The following is a 26,274-nucleotide window of genomic DNA, read 5'->3' as shown; positions in this document are numbered from 1 at the left end:
AAGAATATTAAACCATGAAGTTAAAAGCTGAAGGAAGTTGTACTTACGGGTTTTCTTGAGCCTGAAAGTACGGACGGGCGGGGACGAACCCGATGGAGCCGGCCTCTTTTGCGCCGGTCACCGTCGTCTTCTTGGGCTCTCCGGAGGTGACAGTCGCAACCTCCGGAGCAGTGGTCTTATCACCACCGGGATTCCCCGCCACCTCGTCGCTCTCTGTCTCCGAGTCAGACAGAGGCACCGGATCGGCAGTGGAGGCCACCTTCTCTTTTCCCTTCCCGCCGGCAGCCTTCTTCTTCCGCACCAACGGAGGACCATCTGCGGATTCCTCATCAGAACAGACGATTAGAGGAATTCCAGCAGAGGTTTCAACATTGAGGGGTCGAGGGTTGAAGAGCGCCTTACCTGGCCGCCTGGCGCTAAGGATCTCATGGCCTTGCGGATAGACCTCCACGAACCGATCCGCAGTTTGTTCGAGGATGGGCAACTCGTTCTCGTCAAGAGCGCGAGTACCCATCCGTACGGGACCGTCCTCCTCCCGCGGGTTAAGGAGCGACTTCAGGTCGTTCCCCTCTGAAATAAAGAGAAAAAGTTAGAAGAAATTTAAAATCAACAAAAGGAAAGAAAGCATACCGTAAGGAACAGAGTTCGAACCGTATTCGAGGACGATCGGAACCTTCTGCGCGTCCGCCGCCTTCCAGACCCGGCTCATCCCCAACATGACCATCCCGGACTCCGCAAACCGGTAAACCGGAGATTGGATTCGAGATATCCTCGAAAACCATTCCGCCTCCTGGTAGTTGGAGTCGTGAAGGCTTGGGAGAGCTTGCCCATTTTTAAACTTCATGGCAAGGGGAATGGCGCGGGCGGAGATAAAGAAAAACTCCCTCTTCCATGCGCGAAGACTGCGCTCCGTCGCGCAGATCTTTAAACCCTTAATCCGGGTTGTCAACGTATACCACCCCTGGATGCACCTCCAAGTGTAGAAGGTCATCAGGCGGTCAACGTAGGGCTCAACACCCAGTATCCGGCACACCCACTCAAAATGGCGAATCTTGGCGATCGCCATGGGGTGCAACTCGGTCAAATGAACACCGTGCCTCTCAAGGACACGGTAAACAAACTTTGTCAATGGGAACCTAAGATTCCCATAGACAAAGAATGCTGCATAAACCCCGATCTTGCCTCTGGGGGCATCGTACACGGTCTGATGGGGTTCAGGAAACTCAGGCTCGAGATGATCGAGCATGAACTTCCTGACAACATACCGGTACAGATCGCCGGGCAGAGCACACTGGCACTCGCCAGCAGTACTCTTTTCATCGGCCGAAGACTCGAGATCACGTGAAGACATCTTGCAGAAAGAAGAAAGCGATTTTGGGAAAATGCTTGCCTGAAAAGGGGAGTATTTGCCGGAAATCGCTAAGAAGAAGAAGAGAAGGGTGAAAGTGTGGATTACAAAGAGGTCTCTCCCCCTTTATATACTAATCGCAATTAATGCGATGAATTTAATGCGGAGGAGAGAGAAATCGAAGGTGCAATGAAACTATGACACGTGGCAAAAAGCAAGCTGGCAACAGCTGTTGACAGGACGCGTACCATTAATTTCGCGGCCACGCGCCCGAAAAATCGCGCCCACGCGCCTGAAAAAGCGTCTGGAATGACCATGTACTGTCACGTCACCATAACTTCCTGCACGTCCTGACAGTCAGAAGAAACCGACGCACGACGTTTCAGAGGTTTGGACTGTTCCTATCTTTCCACCAACCTTTCGAATTTCAAAATTCAAAATTTAAAAATATTAAAGGGTAAGCGGGAAAATACCCCTTACCTTGGAAAACAAGTAACCGTAAGACGGATGCGGGTACAGTGTAAAGGCAAAACCCTTCACATACCTAGCACCCGCAGGGAATTGAAGCCAAGTAAAACCTTGGCAAACAAGTAACCGTAAGACGGATGCGGGTACAGTGTAAAGGCAAAACCCTTCACATACCTAGCACCCGCAGGGAATTGAAGCCAAGTAAAACCTTGGCAAACAAGTAACCGTAAGACGGATGCGGGTACAGTGTAAAGGCAAAACCCTTCACATACCTAGCACCCGCAGGGAATTGAAGCCAAGTAAAACCTTGGCAAACAAGTAACCGTAAGACGGATGCGGGTACAGTGTAAAAGCAAAACCCTTCACATACCTAGCACCCGCAGGGAATTGAAGCCAAGTAAAACCTTGGCAAACAAGTAACTGTAAGACGGATGCGGGTACAATGTAAAGGCAAAACCCTTCACATACCTAGCACCCGCAGGGAATTGAAGCCAAGTAAAACCTTGGCAAACAAGTAACCGTAAGACGGATGCAGGTACAGTGTAAAGGCAAAACCCTTCACATACCTAGCACCCGCAGGGAATTGAAGCCAAGTAAAACCTTGGCAAACAAGAAACCGTAAGACGGATGCAGGTACAGTGTAAAGGCAAAACCCTTCACATACCTAGCACCCGCAGGGAATTGAAGCCAAATATTCCTCGGCAACCAAGTAACTATAAGACGGGTGCGGGTACAGTGTAAAGGCAAAACCCTTCACATACCTAGCACCCACAGAGAATTGGCGCCAGGAATACCTTGGAAGTAAAGTAACCGTAAGACGAGCGCTGGTACAGTCTTAAGGCAAAACCCTTCACATACCTAGCGCTCCGCTGGGAATTGAAACCAAGAAGGATCTTCTGGGCAATGCTTGCGGAAACGGAAATAACATCCCCGCATAGCGGGAACGTCAAGAACTACGTTGTTTGAAGCTCCAGGATGGAATTGGTGGTTTTAACATAATTGATCACTATGTTCAAAACTACCAAAACCTCATGGAGAGTCCACACAAGTGGGACTCAACGCTCCTGACTTGCGAGGAGGTTACAGACCTACCCGCATCATACCCAAAGACCAAGCAGGAAACTCGGGAATTTCTGCAAGTGACAAGGACTTCCGCGGGAAGAATCCCCATGGAAAACCTTAAAAAACCCTTTTCAAAACCCTTTGCTTAAGTCCAAAAGTTCACCTCACTTTATTAAACACGCATGAGAAGAACATTGGACTGGGGGGACTTGAAGAGGTAGGTCCCAGCAGAGCCCAGTTGGACCCGCAAGACTCACCTTAAACAGGGACGTCTGCGCAGAAACCAACTGGATCCGCAGGACCAACCATGCTCAGAGACGTGACGTCCTTACGCGCAGTACGCAAGTTGGTCCCGCAGGAAATGCCTCCCAATGGTGAAGGACTCCGCCTGTCCCCGCAGCCTCGGATACAAGCCATTAGGGAAGGCCACCCGCGCAGCAAGGCTACACGCACAAGGCACTTAGCTCTCAATCATTCAGTGTCACCTGAAGGAATGAGCGAAGCCCTGAACAATCCCGCACAAGGGCGGGAGGGGGAATACTCCCGCCCAAATAAGCCAGTCCGTACGATACGGGAAGATCTTCTGTACTGTACCTGACGAGGTATGGGAAAAAGATCTGACTAAAGATACGACAGCTTATGGACAACAGTATGGCGAGCAGCATGCTCCTACACTGTATGTCACTATTAGCCGCTGCCTACTCACCAACTCTTGTCATACCACGTGCGTAGCCGGCAGTTGGTGGAAAAGGAATAGTATACAGCAGGCCTGGTCGCTATCAGCCGCTACCTACCCACCAACTACCAGCAGGGCACGTGCGTAGGCTACTGTTGGTAGAACAGGAACACTGTTGCAGCCGGCCATACCTCCTTGGAAACCTACCTTCGGCTATAAATACCACAAATGGTATGACCATCATATACTATCTCATATCATCATATTATACCTGATATCTGCTCTAGCAATCTCTTAATATACATTTATATTTAAAGAGCAATCTAGTCTGATTCTCACGCCGGAGGGTGGTCACAAGGAGGAACCCCCCATTCTCAGTGACAAGCTCACGGTGTCTGTTTTGCAGGTTATCAGAAGAACCATCTTCTCAGGGTCTAACCCCTCGTGGGAAACATCTATCTAACCCCCAGGTTACCAGTAATTTGTTCGGGGTCAGGTTAGTGTTTCTTCAGTACGATTTATGGTTCTCTACTCGGCCTTGATGGGCCTAGACCCGTGTTAGTCGTTTATATAACACAAAACCACTATATGTTTTATTCACACATTCATATTTACCTTCATCCCATCTCTTGTAACAAATGCAGTACTCGCGTTTCCTCTTAACAAAATTCAACATTATCGAAGGGTCAAATAAAGACCACACTACTATTAGCAATAGACTTTAATTAACCTCACATAATAAAATAGTTTTATTATGCCACAAATCAAGAACTACGTACAATGGCATCAAAAGCCAATTGCACGTGAGAAATAATTTCAGAATTCTAGCTTTGATTCATCTTGTTCTTGATGGCATTCGGCGTGCATTTTTCGTCATATCAAACGTTTCGTAATAATCAATATCGTCGTCTCCAAAATCATCTTCGTCTTCTGTTTCATTAACTCGATCTTTAACTATATGTATCGCCTTTCTCCTATTCCCAACACCACTCTTCAACCATTCAACCACCTCCTGCATGCTAGGCCGATTCTCGGGAGTACTGTCCGTACAAGCCATGGCTATCTTGACCACAACCTTTAGCTGTGAAATATCAAATCTACCCTTCAATCTCGGGTCAGCGATGTGATCATATGTGTCCTTTTGTACAAATGGTGTCGCCCATTGCACAATATCACGCTTGATACCTCCAGGGAGCTTTTCTAATGGCTTCTTTCCACTTACAATCTCAAGTAATAATATTCCGAAACTATAAACATCACAGTTTTCCGAGACCTTACCCCACATTGCATACTCGGGTGCCAGGTACCCTAGTGTTCCCTTCACCCTTGTGGTCATATGAGTCACTCCATCTGGTATAAGTTTTGCAAACCCGAAATCAGCAACTTTTGCTTCGAAATCCGAATCTAGAAGTACATTACTAGCTTTTATGTCTCTATGGATTATATGAGGAGTTACTTCATGGTGCAAATACCTAATCATCAATGCCAAATTTACCCAAAAAATTTAGAAAATATGATGTAGAATTTTGATATGGGGTGTTTGGGGCTGCTTTTTAAAAGTGCTTAAGGTTTTTATATATATTAATTACCATGGACAAACAATTTCAAATATTCAGATGATGAGTTAAATTCAAACATTAAAAAATTATTTCCGGCATTCAAAAACTATTAATCTTATAATCAGTTTACTTATGCATTTTTGAAAGCAGAGGCAGGTGGGTTGTAGAAAGGTAAATAAAATAAAATGAAAACTTGATATTTCCATATTCAAGGGCCCAAATTTCAGGTTTTGATAAAAAGAGCAATAAATCATTATACTTGGAAGAGTGTTTTTTTTTCTTTCCATTAAACTTAACTGATTTTATATGTGTGATTGTATGCTATTTAGAAAGGGATATTAACAAACCATGCTGACCAAAATAATTAACAAACGAATCAATGAATCCAAGTATGGGATGTGTAAATTGGCGCAGCAGAAGTTAATATGGGCATACCACAGTGGCACAGCAGATTTTGCGAAACAAATTTGACTCAACAGATCGCCTTGATGCAGGAGACAACCATAACTATTAGAAGATTGTTTTGTTATATATTTTGGTGAACATGGTTAGTTTGATGATTATCCCTTTAGAAATGGTATATAAAAATGTATGCAATTATATTCCCACGTGTTACGAGTGGGAACCATAACTATTAGCAGTTGAGTCTTGCGGCTTCATGATTTGGAACTTACGCTAGTCCTTCAGCGGAACCAATGGCTATGCTCATTCGTCGTCGCCAATCTAGGAGGCAATCTGCAGCAAGTTGGCCATGGAGGTGAGTGAGCAAGCTGTGATTTGGCATATAATCATATACTATAAGTCTTTCATCTCCACCAACATAAAATCCTTTCAATCCCAACAAATTCTTGTGTTGAACTCTCCCAAGAATCTCCACCTCGACCGCAAATTCCATTTCGGCTTTAGCATTTACTGACTTGAGCCGTTTTACTGCCAACTACAAGACATTTAAATTAAGGGTTTATACTTTGTATAGCATATTAAAAACTAATCTATCATCATAAACTATATCATAAGACTATGACAAGAAAAGGTATAATATATTGCCTCCGTGCCTTTACTTGTTCGACCCCAATAAACACTCCCAAATCCGCCTTCACCAATCTTGTTATCGTTGTGGAAATTGTTTGTCGCGTGCACTAGTTCTTTGAGGGTGTACATATTCCATGGGTAATCCCTATTCTTTTGGGGACTGCACAAGAAATTGAAATCAAATCACTGGATGAATCCAATTCCATAATGCAAGATCACCACAAAATAAGTAAAAGTATAACGATGAAGAGGCATACCTGATCTTTGGTTCTTGATCATCATGAGAAGTGCAACAAAAACAGTTGTTCAACATGTTCTTCATCGACGTCGTGATTGAAAACTTAAGACTAAAGCTGAGTGTGTTAATATTGCACAAGAAATTATGGGATGAATTTAGGGGAGAAAAACAGGTGGAAACAGCAAGAAGATGTTGATTTTCCGGTGATTACGATGATGAGAGACAAAGTTGGATTTAAGGGTAGAACTTTGGAGTTGGTCATGGTTGAAACTAGGCAGCCTGCTTTTTTTAGCTTTTTTTCCCCTAACAATATGTCACTATTTTTGTCAGAAAAATATTTTATTTAAATCTTAATCGTAATCAGGAATTGAAATATTCTTATTCTCTCTAATGGTAAGAATGTATTAGTAAACTGACAACAAAATTATATTTTTAAGATGTATATGGTTTGTTTAATGTTTCTAAAAATGTCTACTTTGTTCTCATATTGTTGTTGTGTATATAAATTTTACCAAGTCTTAATTTCTTTTCTTCGTTTTAATACCTGAAAACTAAACTATTATCGTAACAAGGTGTATTTGATCATTTATTAGAACTAGTAGTAAATCTGACGTATAAATATAAAAAAAATTTGAATCGGAAAAATATGGTCTAAAAAATTTCTCTCTTTTTAATAATATGGAACTAAAGTCTACCAACAGAACATCACATATTGCATTTACGACAACTCGCGTTTTTCGTTTAAAGACAACAATTATCCTAAGTTATTAATATTACATAATAAAAAGGTAGAAATTTGAATTTTAGATGTTTATTGATATCCAAATCCAAGAACTTGATCTTTCGACTTCCCCGTTTTGTTTGTGAGCTACACTTGAGGTATTCTAACATACCAATTAGTATTTATATTATATAACCCATAAATATACAGACTTAATTACTAAACCTATACTCGAAGTTTACCAAAATTTGAGTTCAAACCATAACCAGCGTACAAGTTGGCATAACACAAAAGTTCACCGGCGTAAGCTATACGGATCAACCTTAGACACGCCCATGCTGGCGTAGCTTATGCCCAACCATATACGTTCGACCCATGCTTTCAATCATGATGAAATATAAATAATACACTATTGTTTTTAAGTCTATTGTTAGATGTTTTGCATCTTCAAGTTTATACATTTGAAAGTCTAATCTTTCTTGATCAAACGTAAAAAGACTTAAGATCATCACCTTTTCTATACTATTTATACAAATATCAATTAACAGGTCAAAAATCTAAATTAAATATACCATTTGATAAAAACAAACTAGCATGTTATAATAAACAAATAATCATTGTAATATTCAACATAATGTACTAACTAATACTAACAAAGGTTGTATGCCCACCCATCTAACTCGTTGTCATTTTAATCACATATACACTTTTAACTAATTTTGAGATTATTACACATCTATTTGAAAATCAATATTTTATTCACAAAACCACATCAAACGAATTTAGAAAAATCTAAAGAATTATAGAAAATCAATTATGATCTTAAATAACTTCTTACCAGAAAGCATGCTCCAATAGAATGTTTAAGGGCTCAAAACAACATCTGTAATAGATTGACTTGGTTACTGAAAGTCACTATTTTTTTAGAAATAATTAGCAAACTTGTATCAAATTTCAGAAAAATCTATATAAATTACATAACATCATTTATAATGTTGTATAAATTCTATCCAAAAATCATGCCAAAATAAAATGATAAAATTCTCGAAATGAAACCCGCAAGTCAATTAAAAACTTGTTTTGACATCTTAATTAAACCCATTTGACTTGAAACTTTTTGTAGGACCTACAATATATATGTGTCGGAAAAGTTATAACTAAATTTATTATAAAACCTATACTTTTAAATACCCAAAACATCACTTGACCCATAATTATTCACTGCTGACAACAACATATAAAATTTAACCAAACTAATCATAATAAATCTTCCAAAATATATGCAGACAACAACATATAAAATTTAACCAAACTAATCATAACAAATCTTCCAAAATATAAGCATGGAGGCATTCTATTGTATCATAACAATATTTTAATGGTTAAGTCCAATATCCGAGGCATAGATGACTTGTATATTTGTTTTGTTGGTCTTGCTTGCTCGTTTAAATCGTTGCCTTCCTAGCTATGCCATGCCAATGCTCATATTCCTAGTAATCGAAGGTAGGCCACATGATCACATTGAATCCATGTTGAATCTCTCAAACTCGTGACCTGATGAACAATTTTGTTCTCCTCTCATGGTCTCCCTCTTTGATCGACGACCCCATAAGCATCGCCCCCTGTTTTAATGTTATCGTTCTTTTTTTCTTCTTTTTTTAATTTCACAAATACCCTTTTAACTCTAGTTTGCTCAAATAACAATTTGGTACTCATGAGACTTTTATTGAACTTTTAACACACTTGGCAATACATGTTAAGGACATTTCTAAACACCGAATTTATAAAAAAAAATCATATATTGTTATCGTTCTTTAATTTAGTCCTCTCATGGTCTCTCTCTATGCTTGACGGCCCATAAGCATCGCCTACTATTTTAATTTTATCGTTCTTTTTTTCTTTTATTTTTTTCTTCTTCTTTTTTATAATTTCATAAATACTCCTTCAACTTTAGTTTGCTTAAATAACAATTTGGTCTCCATGAGACTTAAATTGAACTTTAACACACTTGGTAGTACAAGTTAAGGAAATTTCTAAACACTTAATTTATAAAAACCATATATCCTCAATACTTAAAACGCCTTTTAAAACATTTAAATATACAATCTCATTTTAAAGCGTAGATCTTTATAGAATTAAAATACATATTTTAAATCATTAAATAAAATTGGGATATGTGCCGGATCCATGGTATGACACTATGACTCATTTCGCATCTAATTACTTGATATTGTTGGCATTATATTAGATTATATGAAAGTTACATGTGTTAGTATCAACATCCGCATTTATATTTCTAGCCTCCAAAGGTTTTCTAGGTCATGTACCCCCACTCTTTTTTACACAATGCCCATGTTTAGCTATTTGCAGTTGCGTTATCATTTAGTCATCCCTTGCTTACAAAATACAAAAGTATTTACAGTGGCATTGTCATTTATCCATCCATTATTTAATAACATACAAAAGGGAAGTATCTGATATTATTTGATGCTAAATGCTACCACATGTTATAGTAGATTACGCACCTGCAGTATGTTGGAACTTTCTTTTTTGCAGGGATTGTGTATTTACTTAGTTAAGATGTTGAAAAAAAAATGATTGTAAGGTATCCGATAGTTGAGAGACCTAAAACAGTGATAGGAAGCCAACATATTAGTCTAAAAGCTCAACGAAAATGAAATGAAAAAACCCGTAGGAAGAGAAAAAAAAGGTTGGGTGATTATGGGGCAAGGCTACCTGGTCTCGAATTGGAGGGGCCTTAGCTCTGGATCCAATAGTAGGTAAAACTGACCGAAGGCCCAATGGCATGACAGTAGATGGTGGCATTATTAGGGACTATAAAGGCTCCACTTTGGTTGCTTTTTCTACCTTCTACAACCCGAGTACCAACACATTTGAAGAAACAAGAAATAAGAAGACATTTTAAGATAAAATGCATCAACTAAACAAAAAGAAAAGGCCTGAATCAAACAAAGAACATCGAATAATTAGGTTCAACAAAGAGCCACAACTATCTTCTGCCTAATGTGAAAGCTCCCTTAAGACCATACCATATAATAGCCCAACTGGCACATATATATAAAACCAAAGCCAACATGAACAATGTGTTGCCATCCTACTGAGTAGTTGTACCTATCATAGTATCAATTGTACACCTCATATATATGTATCAAACACACAATAACAGATATTTAGTCAAAAACATAACATATTTTATTTGATTTGATTAGTAGGTTTCTTGTAATAGTTATTAAGGAAATTTCGGATAGCCACTAAATATGCATCTTTTGTATAGCCTTCTACTAAAAAAACCAATATCCTAGAATATTAATAGATTGAAGTAAAATATGCATATTTTGAATTAAAAAAACATCTACATTTCATACATGGACTGTTTTGAGAAAATAATACAATACACTATAACTCAGACTCTAAAAATACAATACACTATAACTCAGACTCTAAAAACCCAGCGCAACGTCGGGGCTGATCAGAAGTTCATATAACCATTGAAGGAAACTATTATCATATTATTTTACCATTAATGTAGCCGTTATGTTTGTGATTTGGTTGTTATGATGATGCATGTTTCTAGGAATCAATTATGATTTTGTATTGATGGTGATCCACAATCTTAGGAGTTAATTGTGGACCTCATCTCTTTATGTTGATTTGTATCTCATGCATATAAAATAAGAAAGAATAACAAGAGTTCAATATTTATCATGGTAATCACAGCCAAAAACAAAAATATAACTTAATTTTTTTTTTCGGATCTTTTCCGTTACCGGTTTTTTACTTCCACAAACACTATGTCTTCCTCCAATAATAGGTTAGCCATATACAACCAAATCCGCCGGAGAAACAACCCCTACACCCGGCCTACACCGCAAGAAAGTAACCTATTCATCTTGGGTTAAGCTCTTCAAACTCCATGTCCATGCCTACAAAGTTCTCCATCACATAGACGACATCGAACCACCTGACGAATCTGACCCAAAATTCTCCGCATGGTTCGAACTCGATGCCCTCATCCTCCAGTGGATATATAGCACGTTATCCGACGATCTTCTCGCCCGTGTTCTTGACACCGATATCACGGCTAGAGCTGCATGGCTAAAAATCCAAGATATCTTTGTCAACAATAAACACGCCAGATCCGTAACCCTTGAAACCAAGTTTACCAACACCACCCTCAACTCATATTGTTCCTTTGATAACTACTACCAAACCTTGAAGGACATCGCTGAGCAATTATGCGATGTTGATCAACCGGTCAATGAGAGCCTCCTAGTTATACAAATGGTTTGCGGACTTCCCATTGAATACGACACCATCGCTGCAATCATAAACCAAAATAAACCCACATGGGAGGTTGCTCGAAACATGATTGAAGACGAACAAACTCCAATTGCTGCTAGATCCAACAACAGTCGTGACACGGTACTCTTGCACTCTAATACGCCCGCTCATACCGATTCAACCTGGTCTCCTTATCCCAACGGTTATCGGGGCCTGAACTATGACCCGACAAACGCAGCAAGAGGCCGTGGTCATAATACGCGTGGAGGGCGACAAGGCGGCAGCAACCGACCACCTCCATCCACTGGTGGTCGTGGGTCTAGTTCTTGGGGAGCACAATTTCATAGCTCGTTGGGCCAACAACACCACCAAACCAACATGACAATCCCTTCTCAACAGTCGTGACACGGTACTCTTGCACTCTAATACGCCCGCTCATACCGATTCAACCTGGTCTCCTTATCCCAACGGTTATCGGGGCCTGAACTATGACCCGACAAACGCAGCAAGAGGCCGTGGTCATAATACGCGTGGAGGGCGACAAGGCGGCAGCAACCGACCACCTCCATCCACTGGTGGTCGTGGGTCTAGTTCTTGGGGAGCACAATTTCATAGCTCGTTGGGCCAACAACACCACCAAACCAACATGACCACTGGTGGTCGGTTGCTGCCGCCTTGTCAACCTGGTCTCCTTATCCCAACGGTTATCGGGGCCTGAACTATGACCCGACAAACGCAGCAAGAGGCCGTGGTCATAATACGCGTGGAGGGCGACAAGGCGGCAGCAACCGACCACCTCCATCCACTGGTGGTCGTGGGTCTAGTTCTTGGGGAGCACAATTTCATAGCTCGTTGGGCCAACAACACCACCAAACCAACATGACAATCCCTTCTCAACAGCCTTTTACCCAACCGCCTTGGACACCACTACCCACACCATACCCATCTCACCCCGAACCACTACCCTCAACAACCAATTGCTCACTTTCAACAACCACATCAAGCCCATTTAGCGCAACAACCCACTGCAAACCCGCCTCCTGGTTTCGGTCAACAACATGGAAATGCTCTTTGCCCAAGTGACATTGGTGTTTCACTCTCAAACATGAGTTTAAACTATAAAGTCCCTCACTGGAACATGGACACGGGGCCCTCGTCTCACATCACATCCGATCCAGGTACTATACTAACCCCATATTTATTACCTCCAAGTCCTATATTTGTTGGAAACGGCAAACGCCTACCCATCACTGGTTCCGGTAATGGCTTATACACCCTCCAAAACAAAACCTACATACTTAATGACATCGTACACTCACCTTGTGTTATCAAAAATTTATTATCTGTACGTAAATTTACTATTGATAACCAAGTTTCCGCTGAGTTTGACCCCTTTGGTTTTTCTTTGAAGGCCCTCAAGGATGGACGGCTCCTTTCCCGTCACAATAGCAGTGGAGATCTATACCCTTTCACCACGCCAGAATTTACTTTGCTATCATCCACCACTCATCCATCATGGCATGATCGTCTCGGATATCTCGGAGCGAACGTGCTAAGCCATCTTCAACGTACTTTTAGTATTTCATGCAATAAAGATGTTGAATCGTCTTTTTGTTCTTCATGTCAATTGTCAAACAGTAAACGTTTACCTTTTATGGATTCGGTTTCTCGAACTTTTATGCCTTTTGACATTGTTCATTGCGATTTGTGGACATCTCCTATTTTAAGTAATTCTAGTTATAAGTATTATATGGTTTTGATTGACAACTATACTTATTATGTTTGGGTTTACCCACTCAAATTTAAATCCAACGCCTTTAACACGTTCACCAAATTTCATAAACTCATCCAAACCTAATTTCACTTACCTATTAAAACGTTTCAATGTGACCTCGACGGTGAATTCGATAATAATAACTTCAAAATGTTTGCTGACAAAAATGGTCTCCTTTTCGCTTTTCTTATCCCCAAACCTCCAAAAAAAATGGTCGTTCGGAACGGATGATTCGTCGCTTAAACGATGTCATTTGGGCTCTTCTAGTTCACGCCCGTCTTCCACCCCAATTTTGGGTAGAGGCGCTCCACACAGCGACATACCTCCACAACATTTTACCACCACTCGCCTAAATTTCCAAACACCCGCCTATGCCTTATACTTCCGCCAACCCACATATGATCACATTCGCATTTTTGGTTGTGCGTGCTACCCTAACATGTCCGCCACTCAACCAAACAAACTCTTACCGCGGTCTGCGCGGTGTGTTTTTCTTGGCTATCCATCCGACTTTCACGGATATAGATGTTATGATCCGGTCACGGGTCGTGTACATCTCTCACGCCATGTGATCTTTGACGAAACCAACTTTCCTTTCACCGAGTTAACCTCCCCCACTACTTACACCTTCTTCGATGACCCCACCCCCATTAACCCCCACTTGTTTCCCTCATCCTACCCTATTGCCACCACCAGACCCACCAATAATACCAATATTAATACTATCAATGAATCTACCCTAAACTCACCTACCCCAAATACAAACCGATCTATAGAGCAAGAGCCACACCACCTCAACATCCCATGCAAACCATGCAAAACCCACCACCACCCCAATCTCATGCAGACCCACCAACAACCCAATCCCCTATACAAAACCCCTCCAACAACATGCTGAAACAAACCCGACACCATCCCCACCCCAACCTCCAACAAATGACCATCCCATGCAAACCCGCTCCAAAGTTGGTGTCTCCAAACCTAACCCGCGATACAATCTCGCGGCCACAAAAAACATCTCACCCGTCCCTACTTCACATACCAAAGCATTATCGAACCAGAACTGGCTACGTGCCATGAACAATGAATATAGTGCCTTGCAGGCTAATAATACATGGGAGTTAGTTCCGAGGCCCGTAAACAGCCCGATCATTAACTCAATGTGGTTATTCCATCACAAATTTAATGCTAATGGAACATTGGAGCGGTACAAAGCTCGCCTCGTGTGTAATGGAAAATCTCAAACAGTTGGCATTGATTGCGCAAAGACATTTAGCCCGGTTGTTATACCGGTTACCATTCGTACAATTCTTTCATTAGCCGTGTCACAATCATGGCCGATACATCAGTTGGACGTAAAAAACGCCTTCCTCAATGGGGATCTTCAGGAAACCGTTTACATGTACCAGCCGCCTGGTTTTGTTAACCCCGCTCACCCCAATCATGTCTGCTTGCTAAAGAAATCACTATACGGATTAAAACTGGTGCCGAGAGCATGGTATACTCGCTTTTCGGCTTTCATCACGTCCTTGGGCTTTCACAACAGCATGTGTAACACATCTCTATTTATTTACCACAATGGTTACCACATAGCCTTTCTTCTACTTTATGTGGACGATATTGTTCTCACGGCTAGCGATCCTGACCTTCTCAAAAGATTCATCTCCCAACTATCCACTGAATTTGCCATGTCAGACTTGGGATCCCTTCATCATTTCCTTGGCATCACGGTTACCCGAGATCATCAGTCTTTGTTCCTCGCTCAGGCTCAATATGCTCGAGACATCCTTTATAGGGCTAATGTCACACCCCGACCAATGAAGGCGGAAACGTCGAGGCGCGACATGATTGCTCATTGCACAGTGACACTATAAAGTTACAATATTTAAACAACTCATTTAAATCCATATCATCATAAATAACACAACAATTGTACATACAAAATGCCAAATAGATAGATAAACAAATAACTTGTTCTTTTATTTTCTAATATCCTAAATCCAAGATAATAAGTTTCTTCAAGTAATCCAATCAAGCTAACATCAAACCTGTAACATTGCATAAAATAGAGTTTGTCAACACGAAGGTTGGTGAGCAATTTTCATAGTTTTGGACAATAAGTATATAGTATGAAATCCACAATTAGTATATGAAAACAATAAATAATAGCAACAATTTAGATAATAAAACCGTCAATAAGAATACATTGACGAAAATAATGAAATCGTCATTAAGAATACATTGACGACACCTTTCTATATGGGGATACCATATATACTCGGAATTAACGTATGATCATACTTTGATGAGGCTACCCGCCTTAGCATTCAAGAGGCTACCCACCTTAGCATTCAAAAATTTGCACATAATCATGTAAAGCATATAACACCAAATCGAGCATTTATTTAAGTAAACATATACAATACGTGTTGTGGTTTAAGACTCAAGTATAAATCATTTGAATTTGAATAAGTATGCAATGCCACCCCCAAAATGAAAGATGGAAAACAGGGGATGAAAAATTACTCACATTAACAAGTAACTTGAAAGATAGTGTCATGAATAATCGGAGAGATCGGTTTAACGAGCAAGACCTATATTAAACGGATCTTGTGTTAGTAGGTAGTCTTGGAAGGGTTTAAAATAAAATACATGACAAATAAAGTAAACAAATAAAGTTTAGGATTTAAAATGTAATTACTTGAGAAATTAAAGAAACGCGTTTTGTAAAATAAGTTTACTCGAAACCGGGTCTCGGTATTCTATTCATTAGTTTTTTTCTTTTTTTACTCAACCTATGTTAAGTAATAATGTGGGTTAAAATGCGATATTGCAAAACCCTTGGTTATAATTTTACCCAAAACGAGGTTTAAACGAGTGTTCGGGTTTGTCGGTTCGAGACTTGATAATTGACCAAGCTCACAGTTACCTTCCCAAGATAATAAATGTTATGAGATAACTCAATAAAATCAAAATAGACTTAACCAAGTATGTAGTTCTATTGTGAAGAACCTTAACGTTCGTTAAGCGAGTATACGACCTTATCGGTTCGAACTTGTTATAAGATCAAGTTGGTTACCGACATGCCAAGTATGTTTAGAAACTAACTAAAATTGATTTAAAATATAATCTTGAAGAAAAATATGAGTTTTGGTGGCTAAAAACACACTTGTGTGTCTTAAGCGAGTGAACTTGGTTTAGTTCGGTTTTTGGTTCGGTCCTTGACTCGGAACAAGACCGAGGATGGTTACCACATACCCAATTACCATGGAACTTGTAAAATAACTTATAAATAATAATACTCAAGTTTTACATTCAAAAAGTTAACAATAAAGATTTTAAACAAAAGTTTGGTTTTTGGTTCGGTCCTTGACTTGGAATAAGACCGAGGATGGTTACCACATACCCAATTACCATGGAACTTGTAAAATAACTTATAAATAATAATACTCAAGTTTTACATTCTAAAAGTTTACAATAATGCTTTTAAACAAAAGTTCGGTTTTTGGTTCGGTTCTCAACTCGGGATGAAACCGAGGCTAGTCACCACATACCCAATACCATGGAACTTGACAAATATGAACAATAAACTAAAATATGTAGAAGTTAATCAAGTATAACAAGTTATATGGTTAGATTTGTTAAATATATAAACAAGGACTACAAAGTCCTCCATGTAACCTTGCCTTACTAGCCTGACATTTCAACCGGCTGAGACCGGAGAAATGAAAGACCGAAGGTAAGCAAGGAGTGTATATTATATATATGTTGTAACATCAAGCTTTAAGTATTGAGAAGTTAGTTAAAATGAAAGATTAGCTTATGAAGAACAACCTTAGAATTCAAGAATTTGAGAGAGAAATGAAGAAATGAGCAAACACAAATGAAGAAGATGAGTGTGTATATATAGGGTAAGTTGAATGGGTCTTTCATAAAGGGTGTTTCATGAAAATGGGTTGGTTATAGACCCAAGAAGCACAAACTACAAATGGGTCCTTCAAGTCTCCATTTTGGTAGTTTTAGTCCCTGGAGTTCGTTTTGAGCGTTTTCGGGGAATTTTAAGAACCGAAAAGGGTGTTTTTTTTAATCCAACAACTATAAAACAAATATTTAACATACAATTCATCATTTTGATAATATCGAAAGGTTCGGGATACAAAACGGGTCGGGTTTACATTAAGAATACAATTATAAAATAACCCGAAATTGACAAATGTCACAGCTAACATGACCGCATGCAAACCTTGTTACACTCCCGTTGATACTAACTCCAAACTTAGTGCCACCGACAGGACTCCACTACCGGATGGTTCATTATACCGAAGCTTAGCCGAAGCAATTCAATATCTCACCATCACCCGACCTGATTTATCATATCCGGTGCAACAAATCTGCCTATTCATGCATGCGCCGCGAGATATTCATTTCGACTTTATGAAACGTGTATTACGTTACATTCATTGCACCATCGATCTGGGGCTACAGCTATCCGCTTCACCAAGTCTCTCATTAGTGGCTTACTCGGATGCAGATTGGGGGAGGGGGTGCCCGGACACTCGACGCTCCATGCCGGGTTATTGTCTTTGTCGGTGATAACCTGATCTCTTGGTCCTCAAAACGTCAACCGACCATATCTAGATCAAGTGAGGAAGCCGAGTATAGAGGGGTAGCAAACGCTGTTGCGGAAGCCACATGGATTCGAAAATTTTCTACTTGAGCTAAAGACTCCAACAAACAAAGCCACAATTGTATTTTGTGACAACGTCTCTGTTGTTTACTTATCCGGGAATATCGTGCAACATCAGCATACCAAGTATGTCGAAATGGACATCGACTTTGTTCATGAAAAAGTTCGAATAGGCCACGTTAGAGTGCTCCATGTTCCATCACCATAACAATACGCAGACATTTTCACCAAGGGCTTACCAAGATACTTATTCGAGACATTCAAGTCCAGCTTGAACGTAACCACATATCCACGCTCAAGCTGAGGGGGAATATTGAAGGATACTCTTGTCATATTATTTTACCACTAATGTAGCCATTATGTTTGTGATTTGGTTGTTATGATGATGCATGTTTCTAGGAATCAATTATGATTTTGTATTGATGGTGATCCACAATCTTAGGAGTTAATTGTGGACCTCATCTCTTTATATTGATTTGTATCTCATGCATATGAAATAAGAAGGAATAACAAGAGTTCAATATTTATCAATAACAAATAAAAAGGAAAATTAACCAATTTTTAATACGTAAAATGGCAATGATTTAGTATTTTACAATTAAAGTGCAATATATGTATGAGAATCAATACCTAAAGTGGAGGGCTATGATGGATATTTTTTACTAGTTTCGGAACAGAACGTGTGAGTTATCGTGGCCAACGTGTGTTCAATGCTGTGCAATGCTTAGTATTTTCATGTATGTATTTTTGTATTGTTGAACGATTCCGCCACAACATGCGGTGTTGATCAGTTATTCATGTTAGCAACCGAAAAACATGATAATATAATAAACCTACAATTACATGTGTACCTATTACAATAGGAAAAGTAGTAACCACAGCAGAGTATGACATGGTCGACATGCTGCCATCTTGATCGAGTTCCCCTTTAGAACGTATAGTTAAGGATGGCGTTAGGATTTTTCAGAGGAACTCGGTTTAGCAGAGAAGAGGGAAATAAATTTCTTATGTATGTTAGATTAAGTTATGATGTTAATTTATTCTCTCAATATATACACCCAAGGGAAACCCTTTATTAGCTAGTAAAGGTAATATGGCCCATCAACAACTACCAAAATGATATATAATAAGGTATATTAATAATTTTGATCTATTATAATTAAATGATAACGATTGCCATATTAATAAATATATTTTATATATAGGGGTGTGTTAAAATAAAAAGAGATAGCTTTTTAGGAAGAGTAAGAATAGATCTAGGAAATTGGATCTAAGATCTAGTGGTTGAGATTAGTAGTTTTCAAAATACCATATAGTTTCCTAGGATCTAGGATTTAGTCTACATAGTTTCCTAGATAGTCTCAAATTGTTTCTTCATATTTTATGCCCTTCTTACCGTTCCTAGGAAAATATTTATTTTTATTTGAACCCTCATTTCTCTCTCTCTCTCTCTCTATATATATATATATATATATATATATATATATATATATATATATATATATATATTCCTACATTCTTCCACTTGGCCGAGTAATCATTTATTATGAGTATTAGATAACCCTAATCAGGGAGTTAATACTCATTTTAGTTTTAAACTTAAACTGAAGCAGAGAAATACAATCACTGTATTGAACATCAGCTCAAGACCCCATTAATTATATTGCAGTCGTTATTTAAAACCTTAGTAGTTATGATCAGAATTATCAAGTTAGTCCTTCAAAACGTTTGATTTATATAATAACCTGTCTATATGTCATTATGTATGCAGAACAAAGAGATGTACAAAATCAAAATTGAGGAAAATTAATAATTAGTCATTCATAGTACGATATGCAATTATACATGGTCATTAGTAGTCCCGTCTTAATTATTAAGCGGTTACATAAGACTTATGACTTATGGGTGATTGACTATTAGTTATCGGATCCTTACGCATATCAAGAATGTATTCGATATGAAAATTTAGTTTCCTCATTTCGTTCATATACCAATAATTACTTTCATATCAAAATTTTAATGCAGCACCTCTCAAACTGTTACCGTTTGAGAAAACATGGTTGCTGACTTTATCACAGTAAGTCTTCAATATATAATTTATATGAAGTTATAAACTTATGAGTCCGCTGATAAATTTTCAACAACATTCATTACAAATTGCAGTGTAACATATTAGGTCATTATAACTTAGGTTGTTGTTATCTGTTTATTATGACTCCTCTATTAGATAGATTTATCTGCTGACATAAGAATATATCCCGAAAATTACATTTAGTTATCTTTGAGTATAACAAAAGTTGGAGTAATCAACCGGTTTGAATTCTCACTTCTTCTTTTAAATTATAGTCTTTTGTTTCCTTTAAAGATATTTTAATAGCCTTTTAGATGCTTCACATTAATCTAGACATATCTAATGTGTTGCAATTTGAGTAATATCTGAATGAGTATAGACTTGAACCTACAAAAGGGCTTATACATAATGAAGCATAAGGAAATAATCTCAATGATTCTATTATCCTCGAAAAGAGAGCAATATTGTTTGTTACATGTGTAAGGACCCATTTAAGGTATTTATAGAACAAAACTAGGGTTCATTTGGGGCTATCTCATAATGTTATGATATCTAAATGTAAGGGATATCTCTGAGATGTATCGTATCAAAGTATGTGTGAACAATGCTTTGACTTATGTAACATATACTTGTTGTTGGTGCATGTTTTGTAACAGATGATCTTTTGTGTTTGTTAGAATTGAGAGCAACGGTCAAAGGGGAGTCTGTTGGTGCATTTTGTGACCGTCGCTATGCAATTCTGATCAGCGGAAACGAAGTACGAAGTTAGAACAACTTCGCCATAGGCGAAGTTGTAACAACTTCTGCCATAGGCGAAGTTAGAACAACTTCGCCTTAGGCGAAGTTGTAGCAACTTCGCCTACAGGCCCAAGCCCGTGAAGTTGTTTATATATATATATATGTGTGTGTCTTGGTTAGGTTTGAGTATCCAGAAAAGTTAGAGTGTGTTTTGTGTAGTTCAATTGTCTAGAGAGAAACCGAGAGGGAGAGTCGTGTGGGACGGCCCGAGGTAGAGCTCACCTCGGGTCGGCCGTCATTTGTTTTCGTGTTTGGTATATAATGTGTTTCGGTTATTATATAAATGATCTGCAGATGTGTTTATCCCATTCGTGTGTTTGTATGTGTGTAATCGTGTTCTTCGTCTTCTACACCATTAAACGAGTCTAGGAGGATTCCGCACTCCTAGACCTCGTGCGGATCTCGTATCGATCGGCGACGCCCCGGGGGGACTTTCAAGTGGTATCAGAGCCTTAGGCTCTTATGCTATGGTTCGAGATCTGCGTTTTGGTGTTTCTGGCACGTTTCTGATGTGTTTCTGGCCGAACAGCCGCCGCAGGCGAAGTTATGGGGTTCAGGCGAAGTTGTCGCTTAAATTTTAGGGTTTAGGCGAAGATATAAGGTTAAGCGAAGTTATTCACAACTTCGCCTACCTCACAAGTTCGCTTATCTCAGGCGAAGTTATCTGTCAGGCGAAGTTATGGACAGGCGAAGTTAAGGAGGGGCGAAGTTGACTTATAGGCGAAGTTGACTTTTAGATGAAGTTGACTTTTAGGCGAAGTTGACTTTTAGGTGAAGTTGACTTTTAGGCGAAGTTAACTTTAGGCGAAGTTAAAAAAAAAAAAAAAGGAGTTTTCGTCTGTATGGCCAGGTGTACACGATTATTGTGAGACCGAAGACGTTGTTCCGTCAACGAGTGAAACTTGTTATCTCTTGGTCTTACGTGTGAACAAATACGTGTCAACTCTGGATATGGAGTTGAGGTTGTGAATGGGATATTGATTGAAACTGGATATTGACACATATTTGGGTGTTTGTGGGCAATGAAATAGTTGTTGTTCGAGGCTGACCAACTGAAGAAAGTCAAATTGAACTGAAGGTTTTCGTCATTACTGGATTGCGGTCAGAGCATATTATTTATGTTATTTTCAAGGCGTTCGAGAATTGGATCCTGAAACGTGATGCTTATTTATTAAAGTGAAAATTCTGGAACAAGTTGGATTTAATCGGGAATTAAAGTGTTATATGTTCTTGATCGTTATCCCTGGTGATTGAAGATGCTTCGGATTAATTAATGGTCATGTGTGTTAGATTCTGTCAAGGTGGTTTTGTGATGAAATTGATCACTTGATGTTGAGTAGTTGAAGATTAAACCTTATCGTATGCCGACGTGTTGGTGAAGTTGTGGAGGGAGCCCAACTTCACGTGTTGGTGAAGTCAGAAGGACTCACGTGATTGGTTGAGATGATCAATTAGGCACGGGGATGCATGCATTTCAAAGACCTCAATCTATATAGTCGGAGAAGCTTACACTGAAGGGGAGATCGGATATGGAAGACGCTGGGTGATTGGTAGATTTGTGAAGCTACAAGACAGTTTCAGACACGGCTGGTTGAAGGGCAAACAGAAGATCATCAGTTAAGAGGGAGTCTATTGGTGCATGTTTTGTAACAGATGATCTTTTGTGTTTGTTAGAATTGAGAGCAACGGTCAAAGGGGAGTCTGTTGGTGCATTTTGTGACCGTCGCTATGCAATTCTGATCAGCGGAAACGAAGTACGAAGTTAGAACAACTTCGCCATAGGCGAAGTTATAACAACTTCGCCATAGGCGAAGTTGTAACAACTTCTGCCATAGGCGAAGTTAGAACAACTTCGCCTTAGGCGAAGTTGTAACAACTTCGCCTACAGGCCCAAGCCCGTGAAGTCGTTTATATATATATATGTGTGTGTCTTGGTTAGGTTTGAGTATCCAGAAAAGTTAGAGTGTGTTTTGTGTAGTTCAATTGTCTAGAGAGAAACCGAGAGGGAGAGTCGTGTGGGACGGCCCGAGGTAGAGCTCACATCGGGTCGGCCGTCATTTGTTTTCGTGTTTGGTATGTAATGTTTTTCGGTTATTATATAAATGATCTGCAGATGTGTTTATCCCATTCGTGTGTTTGTATGTGTGTAATCGTGTTCTTCGTCTTCTACACCCTTAAACGAGTCTAGGAGGATTCCGCACTCCTAGACCTCGTGCGGATCTCGTATCGATCGGCGACGCCCCGGGGGGACTTACACTTGTCAAAATAATTTCATCTGTATAAGGACAAGTTTGCTTTAGTTTCCCTCGCTTATCTTAATGTAGGTACATTAATCCACTTGGTTCTTGATGAAAATAATTGCATTAAGATTTCATCACATTTTGATGTTTGCATTAACCCATACATTTATTTTAGTGACGTGCATACTAACTGTTATTTGACCTTCAGTTTAGAATTTTAGTGACATGACTAATTACTATTAATTATTCATTTGATTCAAGTTCATATTAGGATTTATGTTTTTTCTCTCAACCAAGCCCTTACAAGAATGGAAGTTCCCCGACTTATCATCAAGCTCGATATTTGGTGTCTCTTTAAAAGTTTATTATCGTCAAGCTCGTCACTTTAGATATCTTTTAAGAGTATTTTAACATTCTTCATCAAGTGATAATTACAACATAGCCTTTACTTTTTATAAACCAATCGCATGTTTAATCAATGTTATTAAACTTCAGTTAAGATTCATTATAAACCAAGATGATACTATGAAAGTTTAGCCAATAGTAAGCATAATGTTATACATCAACGTAATAGATACAAACACGATCAAATTAGAACAATCTAACCAATTTGGATGACTAATTTTTGATGCTAATGACTTCTACCAAGAGCTTGATTTCCTTAATCTTTAAAGGGTGGATGGTTGGGATAATTCCCTTATTAATGGTGGTGAAAGGAGGTGGGTGAAGTCGATTTAATGTTATTGAAGGTGTGTTGAATGTGTAAGATGAGCATTCAATTTATAGGCTAAGTTGGGGGCTTAACACGGCCCGTGTTGAGTTGGCATGACTGTGTTGATCAGCTTGTCGTAATATATTTAATGCTCGCTTTCAGATGGTATAGCCAAAGAAAGAGCACCGCCGTGTTGACCTCTGAACACGGCCATGGTGAGTCCAGAAGAGACCAAATTTGTCTTTTCTCTTGTGCTATCAACATCGGCGTATTTAGGTTGAACATTGACCATGTTAGGCTTAAGAACCTTTTATTTTGTCTTCTCATTTTTTACTTTCAACATGGGGTGTGTTGAGGTTAACATGGCCATGTTGTGACTTCCTGAATTTTGTCCTTTGTTCATACGTTCTTGACATGGCCATGCCTCGATTCACCATGGGGTGAGTTGCGTTCGTTTTCACTGTTTTTCTCTGTTTTTCTTTATATACCAGCTTGCTTTATTCTTAATGGCTATATTTACCTATAGATAGATATTATAAAAATTAGTGGTTATTTATTCTAATATAATTGCCGATATTACGCTTAATTGGAGATATTTTAGTGCCGAAAAGATGTATAAATTTATATACATCAGCATTTGTTATATTTTGCGATCCATTGTGAATTTTTGGGTTATAATTGTGTCTTTTGTTCATTTTCGTCATTGTGTCTTTGATCTCGGCATTGTGTCTTCTTGTCGTGTTTTTTGGAACGAGAACGACGGAGCAAACATTTTTGCTTTTAATATGTTTTTCATTTTTTATTATATTTTGAGATATTATTTTTTTTTATTTTTTGTTAAGGGGGTTTTTGTGTGGCCACAAATGCTTCTCATTTTTGTTTTTCTTTATATTTTGACATTTCCCTGTATATATATATATATATATATGCTTAAGTTCAGGAGAGAAATAATATAATTATGAGAAATGTGAGAAATGAATATTGACCACTAGTTTTATTTTATGTTTTAAATGTTTAAAAATAAATGTAAAAATGTAAATGCAATAATAAATGTATTATCTCTCTTCAATAATACAACTAATATAACCATAATAAATCACTCTCTTTTCAATTAATGCAACTAATATAATCAAAATAAAATCTCTCTAATTAATAAATATCAAAACATAATATTTTTTTTCAATTGATATACTTAGAAAAATTATTGTTATAAATAATAATAAAAAAATATCATACAAATGTGTTTATTAAATATAAACAATAAATATACAACATACACAAAATTATATAACTTACACTTGTTTTGAGCAATAAAAACGTGCAACATACAAAAATATACAACTTACATATGTAATTCGACATCAACAATTATATAAACTAGAAAAAGATACACACATCCTATACGTGTGTAGGTTATATGTTTTTCGTGTGTAGGTAATATGTTTTCTTATTCTTAGAACAGGTGTATGTTACATGTTTTTGTGTAGGTTATATATTTTTTATTGACATTTAATGCTAACATATGTAAGATAGTTTTTGTATTATTCATCACAATGTACCTACGTGTTGATGGATATTGATATATTGAGTTGGAAGAAATTGGTTTTGTATAAAAAAATATTTAATGTATGAATAAATTGTATTTAAATGTGTGGGATAAAATTTTCGAGTGTAGGTTATATGTTTTTTCATGTGTAGGTTATACGTTTTCGTGTGCGTGTGTAGTTTATTGATGCTGAATTTTGTGTGTCGGGTATATGTTTTTTGTGTGTAGGTTATATGTTTTTGTGTAGGCTGTGTACTTTTTTGTTGTTATTTAATGTAAACACGTGTAAGATAATTTTTTATACTATTCATCACAATGTAAATACGTGTTGATGGATATTAATATATTGAGTTGAAATAAATTGGTTTTGGATAAAAAGATATTTTAATGTATTAATAAATTGTACTTGTGTAGGATAAAAATTCAAGAGAGAAAAAAATAAGCTATAAAAATAAATGAATTCTTAATATTTTCCAATTATAATAATTTGATTAGTTATATTAATTAAATAGATAACTATTATATTTATTAGTTATATTAATTGAAGAGAGAGCATGCATTAATACTTTCCTCATTTATCTTTAAGCATTTAAAACCTAAATTAAAATTAGTGGCTCATATTTATTTCTCACAGTAATTTCATTTCTTTCCTGAAACATCCTGTATATATATATATATATATATAAATGATACAATACATTAATCTCTTATCGTACAGTAGGTACGCGACTTCCTTTACCCTTGATTTTAAGAAACCCTAAATCACCTCCACTGCCTAAAGATCTCCTATGTGTGAGCCGTCATCGGAAAAACGGTCTCCGCTCAATCCATCTCCATCTCCACCGCTCGCCGGCGCCATCAACACTCTTCGTCACCATCAACGCCGTCGATAACGAACTCATTAGAAAAACACAAAACTCGTCACAGGTTTGTTTAGTTGAATTGAAATTGAAATTGAAGCCAATTGATCGGTTAATCTTTGAAATCGATTCAATTAATCATCAATTTGAAACTTCAATCGATCAATTTTGAGTTTTGAA

General features: G+C 38.2%; 1 protein-coding gene across 1 annotated transcript; it reads right to left on the bottom strand.

Moving 5' to 3' along the window:
• Nucleotides 1-4,389: 4,389 nt before the first annotated feature.
• On the bottom strand, nt 4,390-6,467 carry LOC143579791 (PTI1-like tyrosine-protein kinase At3g15890). The gene is made up of 4 exons (XM_077062995.1): nt 6,403-6,467; nt 6,161-6,305; nt 5,788-6,050; nt 4,390-5,026 (listed from the first exon to the last, which is right to left on the bottom strand). Exons 1-4 carry the CDS (start codon nt 6,465-6,467, stop codon nt 4,390-4,392), a joined length of 1,110 nt encoding a protein of 369 aa, XP_076919110.1.
• Between the last annotated feature and the right edge of the window lie 19,807 nt (nt 6,468-26,274).

Source organism: Bidens hawaiensis, unplaced genomic scaffold (assembly GCF_021521415.1).
Source record: "Bidens hawaiensis isolate Kalapana, Puna unplaced genomic scaffold, B.hawaiensis_p1.1 tig00001463_1, whole genome shotgun sequence".
Classification (NCBI taxonomy): domain Eukaryota; kingdom Viridiplantae; phylum Streptophyta; class Magnoliopsida; order Asterales; family Asteraceae; genus Bidens; species Bidens hawaiensis.
Note: the sequence above shows the minus strand (reverse complement) of the source record. Positions and strands in the feature narration are given on the sequence as shown.

Excerpts from the sequence above, each read along its gene's own strand:
- LOC143579791 (XM_077062995.1), bottom strand. The coding sequence starts at position 6,467 with ATGAAGAACATGTTGAACAACTGTTTTTGTTGCACTTCTCATGATGAT. Across the intron at positions 6,051-6,160 it reads GAACAAGTAAAGGCACGGAG|TTGGCAGTAAAACGGCTCAA; the intron begins GCAATATATTAT and ends AATGTCTTGTAG. Across the intron at positions 5,027-5,787 it reads GGTTCCGCTGAAGGACTAGC|GTATTTGCACCATGAAGTAA; the intron begins GTAAGTTCCAAA and ends ATTGATGATTAG.